Source organism: Bidens hawaiensis, unplaced genomic scaffold (genome assembly GCF_021521415.1).
Source record: "Bidens hawaiensis isolate Kalapana, Puna unplaced genomic scaffold, B.hawaiensis_p1.1 tig00010569_1, whole genome shotgun sequence".
In the NCBI taxonomy this organism is placed as follows: Eukaryota; Viridiplantae; Streptophyta; class Magnoliopsida; order Asterales; family Asteraceae; genus Bidens; species Bidens hawaiensis.
In genome coordinates this window covers 332,891-341,664 of record NW_027491807.1, presented here as the reverse complement: position 1 = coordinate 341,664, position 8,774 = coordinate 332,891, and the positions used below count along the sequence as shown (strand labels likewise).

Below are 8,774 nucleotides of genomic sequence, written 5' to 3'. Positions count from 1 at the left end.
TTCTTATAATTGTGCAATGCACAAATTTGTTACGTTCCACCAATAGCCAATAAATAATTAGTTGTTATTGTTAGACTAGCCTAGGTTGTAGAGGGTGGACCTCTTAGACGAGAGGTCTTGAGTTTAATGCCAAGTAAGGAGTAGATTATGATGCAATTTAGGAGTTAATAAAGGTAGAGTAACATTTATCGCTAAAAAAAATAGTTACCCAAATTGTATTTAGCCAGATGGTATCTTAATGTATTAAATGGTGCCCTCTTCCCAGGGGCGGACCCACATAGGTCCGATCGGGGTCCCGGAACACTGATGTTTTTTAAAAATTACTTAGAGACGGTATATTAAATTTTGTAAGGACCCCATAAAAAAGTTAATACTTGGAACCCATACTATTAAGATTGAACTGGTACAGTGGAAAGTCCCTTGTTTTACTTGTGAGAGGTTGTAGGTTCAAGCCCCATCATACTCTTTTTTTGTTGTTTTTTTAATATCCTAGTTTTAGTTATCTAGTTAGGGTATTTGTGCTTTTTGTTAGTTTCTCTCATATAGTCATTATCACCATGCAACATATATAATGTTAACATGGATTTTGCATATTCTTTTATTATTTACCTTGTGTATGTATATTATAATTAATCATTTATTTGTGTTAGAGTTATTTTTTCATGTTTTGGTCAATTATGTAAGACCATATATATATATTACGTTCATGTTTTTCGGGTATGAATTAAAAGTGTATGTTTCATCTAGTTTGTAATTTAGATTCTTTCTACTTACTCGTTTCCAATGACATCATAGTTCCGTGTTTTATTATGTTCCTCGCCTCGACCCGAATAACGACCGACCCGAAAAATTTTATAAACCGAAAAAATTGGGACCCCATTGACAAAAAAATCCTGGGTCCGCCACTGCCTCTTCCCTAATGCTCGCATGTTTGAGTCGAGTTATTAACTAATATGTATATTGATATTATCATATAGTTTCTCGTAATATTAATATCATGAATCAATAACAATACTAATCATGATAAAGGGAATTAACCAAATGATCTATCAAGAGCAATGTTGATTTTTAGTTTCTTCTCAATGTACATGCAAGACAAAAAGGAAAAATTCCGTCATTTTTAATATTAGTGCTATGGAAATCATTTAAATGACAAATACTAATGATAATAAATTAATAATCTTTTGGACTGTATTATATTTTCTAAAATGATGGCGAGTGGGTCACTGGTTTGGTATAAGATGCTCCATGCTGTCTTTAGCATTTATATCCCAGAGGTGGGAACTTTCCATTAGATAGATTTTTCTTTTTTAATGGAGTTGGACACGTTTATAATTTGGAAGCGTTAACTCAGATTAAAAAAAATACATTAAACTTGATACATTAATTGTGGATAGCAAACAAACCCACAAGTTTTAATGTATCAATTCTACAAACGTTACTATTTAGAGCATCAACAATGTAATGAACGTAAAACCTTCACCCGCAGTTTAACGTCATTTTTCAATTTTTTTTCTTAAAATGTATATGTTTAGAGTGAAAAGTAATATTACTATGTTTATTTTAATAAGATAATTTAAAAATGTTAACGTTGAAACTAAAATTCAATCAACATACTTTGTAGTTTCAAATGAATAGCTTGGTGGTAAGATGTCTCCTCTTTATTCAAAATGGGAAAGGTTTAAATCATGCAGAGTGCATGTCTAGATTGTTAATAGAAGTAGATTATGATTATAAGTCGTTATAAAAAATAAACTTCTCTATTTTTGTATGCAGAGAATTAATATATAAAATTATATTTAGGTCACCTGATACATACATTATCATTGTTCCTCAATTTCAATCTATAAAAAATAAAAGTTTAAGGTCTGTTAAACATAGTTACAAGAAGCGCTAAATTCAATACATACAACTCGGTTAGGAAATTATCAATTTATGATTCATTCGTTACTCAATTACTCTCTTAAAACATATTAATTTTATTCAACCCGGCCTCATGATGAAAATGTAAAATTCGGTTTCCAATTTGGATATGATGCAATCACCAAATAGTATTTGACACAGCTTATAAATAAGGATTTTTCTTTCCAAGAGATTATGATTCAAGTGGTGTTATTATCAAAATAAATGAGTTATCTTTAATTTCTTTAAAAAAAAGGAAAAAGAGAGAGACTTTAATTAGTGGTATTTGATTGTTTGTTAGGAGTTTGATTTTCTAAGAACCAATTGTTGGACAAATGATAATGGAGAAACTGAAGAGGTAGGTCCCAGCAGAGCCCAGTTGGACCCGCAAGACTCACCTTAAACTGGGACGTCTGCGCAGAGACCAACTGGATCCGCAGGACCAACCAAGCTCAGAGACGTGACGTCCTTACGCGCAGTATGCAAGCTGGTCCCGCAGGAAATGCCTCCCATGGTGAAGGACTCCGCCTGTTCCCGCAGCCTCGGATACAAGCCATGAGGGAAGGCCACCCGCGCAGCATGGCTACACGCACTAGGTACTTAGCTCTCGATCATTCAGTGTCACCTGAAGGAATGAGCAAAGCCGGGAGCAATCCCGCACAGAGGCGGGAGGGGGAATACTCCCGCCCAAATAAGCCAGTCTGTATACTGAAGGACCTTTTACTGTACCTGACGAGGTATGGGCGAAAGATCTGATCAGGGATACGACAGCTCACTGATACAGTATGGCGAGCAGCATGCTCCTGTACTGTATCACTATTAAGCCGCTGCCTACTCACCAACTACTGTCATACCACGTGCGTAGCCGGCAGTTGGTGGAAAGGGAATAGTATACAGCAGGCCTGGTCACTATCAGCCGCTGCCTACCCACCAACTACCAGCAGGGCACGTGCGTAGGCTACTGTTGATGAACAGGAACACTGTTGCAGCCGGCCATACCTCCTTGGAAACCTACCTTCGGCTATAAATACCCCAAATGGTATGATCATCTAAACACAACATATCTTACTACATTATCATCATATTATACCTGATATCTGCTCTAGCAATCTCTTAATATACTTTTATATTTAAAGAGCAATCTAGTCTGATTCTCACGCCGGAGGGTGGTCACAAGGAGGAACCCCCCCCCCCCTTCTCAGTGACGAGCTCACGGTGTCAGTTTTGCAGGTTATCAGAAGAACCATCTTCCAAGGGTCTAACCCCTCGTGGGAAACAGCTATCCAACCCCCAGGTTACCAGTAATCTGCCCGGGGTCCGGTTAGTGTTTCTTCAGAAACCAATCAACTAAATAAACTAATAAGATACAATAACCCCTTCCCAGTATAGTATTATATCATCACACACCTAATAAACTATCAAGTTTTAAATGCATCTACAATACATCATTATATGGCTTTAGAGAGCCCTCTAAATGCTATATTATTTTCTTGTAACCCATTTTTTATGTCACCGTAGACCGGCTAATGCTAATAAATAAGGATTTTAGGTCCTTCCGTTTTTAAAAACTTATTTATTTAATACATTCAATACGGTTAATACTTAACAAATAACATGTTGTACCCCTCTTTTATTTTTCCACATAACTTAATTTTACTTTAATTACCACAATGCTACAAGCCATTATAACCAAGGGTTAGATCATGGTAATCAAGGTTAAAAATATGCACGCTTGTATAAATACAATTGAAGCAGTAGATCAAAACTTAATTCGGGTATTTGAGTCACATGAATTTAGCCTGATCAACCCGTACACAAGTTTACAAACAATCTAACAACCAACAAAATCATATAAACTTACTTGATCCTCGTTTCATATGAGTCAACGGGCCAAATTGTGCCACTAGTTTAAGAATCAACTAATTGACTTAACTAGCTAAATATTCATTTACTACGGCTATGATTTAGTTCATTTGAGTTATTCGGATCCGAGTAAAAATACACTCTAGTTAAGAGAGTATACGGAAACATATTGCTATATTATTCGAAATTCACATAGTAGAACCTAATTCACAATTGTAATCACTAATGTCTGGTAATAAGTAATCATATTATTATAGCCTGTCAATATTGAACTTGCCCAATTGGTAGATGTTCTTGTCTTTTAGTGCGGGTCATAGATTCTAACCAAGACAAGAAGCATATATGTTTTTTTTAACGACCAACTAAGTAACGCCGGGTACTTCGTACGCGGCCTCCATTGGCCAAAGGTGGCCCGAGCCGGCCACTATTCCGGACGGACGAAGCCCCTAGCGGTCCACCCTATTGAGGGATTCACCGGATAAAACCCGACCCCCACACCCGCCTAATGGCACGACAGCGAGGAACCGGTAAAACCGGGTGAGATCAGGACTCGAACCCTGACAAGTCAGGGTCATCCCTCATATCTCCCATATAAGTTGGTGATAGTAAGGTTTGAACCCCCTACCTCTCACTAGTAAAGTGGGTGCTCTATCATTGGGCCACATCCAACTTCAAGAAACATATATGTATAGAAGTCCAAAAAGCTTTATTAAAATTAAAATAAACTAAAGATCAAAAATAATTTAAATCTATTGTGAGAAAACCCTCAAGTGCCCAGTGTTCACTGCCTTTATTCTTCTTCTAAATTATAAAGTATTAAAAAAACATCTTTAAATCAAATTTAGAATAATAACAATAATAATAATAAACTGAAATCATGGATAATGTGTTTCTTAATGATGACTTTAGACACAGGCAACCAAAACTGAAGTTACCTTTCACATTTTCACCTGACAACACAACACACACACACCGACAGTATTTTTCACCACAACACCAACAACCGTACAAGTCAACATCCCCAAACAAATACAAATATATATATATATAAAAATATATATATAAACACACACCTCGAGAACTCAACCTCCACCCGCCATACTCGCCGACACTTCTTAATGGCGTTGGCACCAAGTCACCTCACCATCTTCTTCCTCCTCCTAACCACCACCACCACCACATTGACAGCAAAACCAACGCCTCAGATCAACTCCAACTCGGTTCTCGTGGCGCTACTCGATTCGCGTTACACCGAGCTAACCGAGTTGGTGGAGAAGGCGTTATTGTTACAAACCCTAGAAGTAGAAGTTGTTAATCACAACATTACCATTTTTGCCCCCTCAAATGAGGCTCTGGAGCGTGATCTTGATCCGGGGTTCAAGCAGTTTCTGCTTGAACCCCGGAATCTTAGATCACTCCAAACGGTGGTCCTCCACCATATCTTGCCTATTAGATTTGGCACCTCAGGGTGGCCAAATGAAACTATACAACATAACACATTATCCGAAAACCCGATAGATATTTCTAATTCGGGCTCGATAAGGCTTGTTGGTTCGGCTGAACTGGTTAGGCCGAACGATGTGATTCGTAACGATGGGATTATTCACGGGATTGGTCGGTTACTAATCCCGAAATCCGTACAACAGGATTTCAATACACGCAGGAGTTTGCGTGATATTTCCGCAGTGAAACCGGAAGGAGCACCAGAAGTGGATCCGAAGACGAACCGGCTGAATAAACCGGCCCCTCCGGTTCCTGTCGGTTCGTCCCCGGTTCTTCCGATTTACTCGGCCCTAGCGCCGGGTCCATCTATTGCCCCAGCGCCAGCTCCTGGACCTGGCGGTCCCCACCATCATTTCGATGGGGAAAGTCAGGTCAAGGACTTTATTCACACTCTTGTTAAATATGGAGGGTAATTATTAATTAAACATTTAAACTTTTTTATTTTTTACATCAATCAACAATTCAATTATACATTATTGATCATAGATCATTCAATCTGGGCATTCAGGTACAACGAATTAGCGGACATTTTGGTGAATTTGACGAATTTAGCAACCGAAATGGGTCGATTAGTATCCGAGGGCTACGTACTAACCGTACTAGCCCCAAACGACGAAGCGATGGCAAAGTTAACAACTGATCAGCTAGCCGAACCGGGTGCACCCGAGAAAATAATGTACTACCATATAGTACCCGAGTATCAAACCGAAGAGAGTATGTACAATGCGGTAAGAAGATTCGGTACGGTACGATACGACACGCTTCAAGTGCCGCATAAAGTGGTGGCTCAGGAGGCTGACGGGTCGGTTAAATTCGGTGATGGTGAAGATACGGCTTATTTATTCGACCCGGATATTTATATTGATGGGAGGATATCGGTTCAAGGGATTGATGGGGTATTGTTTCCGGTTGAGAGGAGTTTGAAGACAACTGAGAATGTGAAAGCTGTTGATGATGATGTTAAGGTTGTGGCTAAACCTCGTAGAGGTACGTTGATTGTTTTCTTGCATTGAGTTTTTATGTTTTTCGCCGGGAAGAATGGGTTTTGGGAGTTTTGTCGGTGGGTCAAAGTGAAAAGTCAACGAGGATAGTTTTGTCTTTTTATAATTACTGGTCCATCTAACTTTAAAAAGTTGATATTAATTAACATTAACTGTTTTAAGTTAAAGTGTCTTCTCATTATCACACAGGTAAGATTTTAAGTTAAAAAAATTTATAAAAGTAAAATAAATATAAAAATGTATGATTGATTGATTGAGGATGGACCCCACCTCTCACATCCTTCACCTCTGTTAAAAGACTTGACAGATCATTGGGTGGCGCCCCATTTTGGCAGTCGCGTAGTGTTTATGGCGGCCATCGGAGTTTATGCGACACTCCTTGGTGCCCCCTTACTCTCCATTACACAACCTTCGAATATTTGTTGTATTAGACTATACATTATGATTTAACAAGAAAAGAGTAAATACTGTCATGCCACATAGGTAATGGACTTTAACTAACCCACTATCTAACAAGGAGGTTGTTGTGATTTGGGGTAGATCTCATCTCATTGGCTTCTTTACCAGAGTTAATGGGTTGACGTTCCCCTTAATTCTCGTGGTACGTGTACTGGGGTGCTAATGTCCTGCACTACATAGACATGAGAGCAAGCTCACAACGCATGCTCTTAATGCAAATTGTTTTAACTTTTCGTTGCCAACGACAACCTCATTTAAATTAATAAATAAACCTATGTACGTTTGTCCCCAAGTTTTTGTATGTCGTTTTGAAATAACTAACCAAACTTTTATTGGATTGTAAATTAATTAATTGTTTGCTTGGGATGTAAGAAAGTTACTTCTTTTTGTTACCCTAACATTACATATGATAATTAACCAATACTTGATAGTTTGATTTATTAAAAAAAAAATTATTTTATTATTATAACATAACAAACATGTGCTTTAGTAGTTGCACAGTACAAGGTTTAGTTGCATCTAGAGTTGATAGAAAGAATATATATTGAGCAGTTAGGGGGTCCATATTATTGAAGTGCTTGGCAGGCTTTCAACTGTCGGTTGCGTTTGACCCGACTTGTACTCTACGTTGATTAATTTGTACATGTGCACATCGTGCGTGTGCTTGCATATCGGATGCTGAAGCATGCATAGTTGGTAGAATATGTTAAATCCAAATCATATTTTAGTTATGATCATTAATTTTTTTATATAATGTCAATTCTGTGTTGTCAGCAGAAAGAATTCAATTCCACCATATAATAACATTTTGTCATAACTCTTTTGTTTTTCATAATTATTAATTTGTTTTATTATTATTAATAATCAGTGTGGTGCTTAGTCGCTGTTATTTGACAATTTATATTATTAAGAGTGGACTTATAACTTATTATAACAATAGTAGCATGCAACATTTACTAGAAAACCAGATCTTTTCAACCGGGTGGTAATATACGTAGTCAAATTGTAAGAAATCGTCTTGTTAATAGAAAATTTAGCAGACTGAAAGATCAACAGACCTTGTCGTTAGCTATTTAGTTCCGACTGTGTCTATTAGTTGTCGTGTTATATTAACACATGATTATAATATTGATTTCAGGAAAGTTGCTAGAGGTAGCATGCAGAATGCTTGTTAGCTTTGGGCAAGATTCAAGGTTCACCACATGCCATCATATTTGATATACAAACTTAATACCAAGAGAAGGTTCATATCTTCCTCTTTCTGTCTATTAACATGGATATATGACTAGATAATTATTTTTATTAAACAATTAAGCATTTGTTGATCAAATTTATTAAAAAATATAACAAAATAACATTGACATTGTCACACATTTTTAGCTTAATAAGAGTTGAAAATCTCCACTTGAGTTGTCACGGACATGTTATGTTAGGTTAAGATTTGTGAGTATATATACATATTATATTAATAAATTTATAACCTAATGTTTTTCTCTTTAAATATTGCAGGCATTGTTTAAAGACATAAAAGCTCCTCAGTAGGTAAATATTTGCAAAAGGAGGATGATGGTTTGACGAAGGGTCCTCCTCAAAGATTTGGCTTTTGGAGTGTGGTTAGAGTTTTGTTTTTGTTGTAATTGGGAGAAAGGGTAGAAACTTCATTTTAAGGTGGGATCCGAATCAGATTTTTTGGAAATAAGTCAAGTCACTTTATTGTAATCGTTTTATAGTAAATTATATAAAACTTCATGAGTAAAAAAAAAGTGAAGTCAGAATAATGTGAGGTGTGTATTGCTGGCATAAAGAGGTGGGGAGTTAAGTGTGTCTTGTAAGTGTAGGTTGGTCAAAGAACAGCCTGCCACTTGGAAATGGTGACCACCAAATGACACCCACAAGTTTATTATAAATAAAAATGATAATAATAATAATGGTAAATATTGCTATTTCAAATAATATTTTAAAATATGAGTTACATGAACTTAATCAAATTCGATATAAAATTAATTTAAATAAATAGACTATTAAAATCTTCTTAATAGACACACG

General features: G+C 36.7%; 1 protein-coding gene across 1 annotated transcript; it reads left to right on the top strand.

Annotated features, from left to right (window-relative positions):
• Positions 1–4,790: 4,790 nt before the first annotated feature.
• Positions 4,791–8,394, top strand: LOC143535604 (fasciclin-like arabinogalactan protein 17). The gene is made up of 4 exons (XM_077029815.1): positions 4,791–5,677; positions 5,777–6,255; positions 7,867–7,971; positions 8,238–8,394. Exons 1-3 carry the CDS (start codon positions 4,884–4,886, stop codon positions 7,944–7,946), a joined length of 1,353 nt encoding a protein of 450 aa, XP_076885930.1. The 5' UTR covers positions 4,791–4,883; the 3' UTR covers positions 7,947–7,971; positions 8,238–8,394.
• Positions 8,395–8,774: the final 380 nt, after the last annotated feature.

Coding starts and splice junctions, on each gene's coding strand:
- LOC143535604 (XM_077029815.1), top strand. CDS start 4,884: ATGGCGTTGGCACCAAGTCACCTCACCATCTTCTTCCTCCTCCTAACC. Junction 5,678..5,776: donor ACTCTTGTTAAATATGGAGG/GTAATTATTAAT, acceptor CTGGGCATTCAG/GTACAACGAATTAGCGGACA. Junction 6,256..7,866: donor TGTGGCTAAACCTCGTAGAG/GTACGTTGATTG, acceptor TATTGATTTCAG/GAAAGTTGCTAGAGGTAGCA.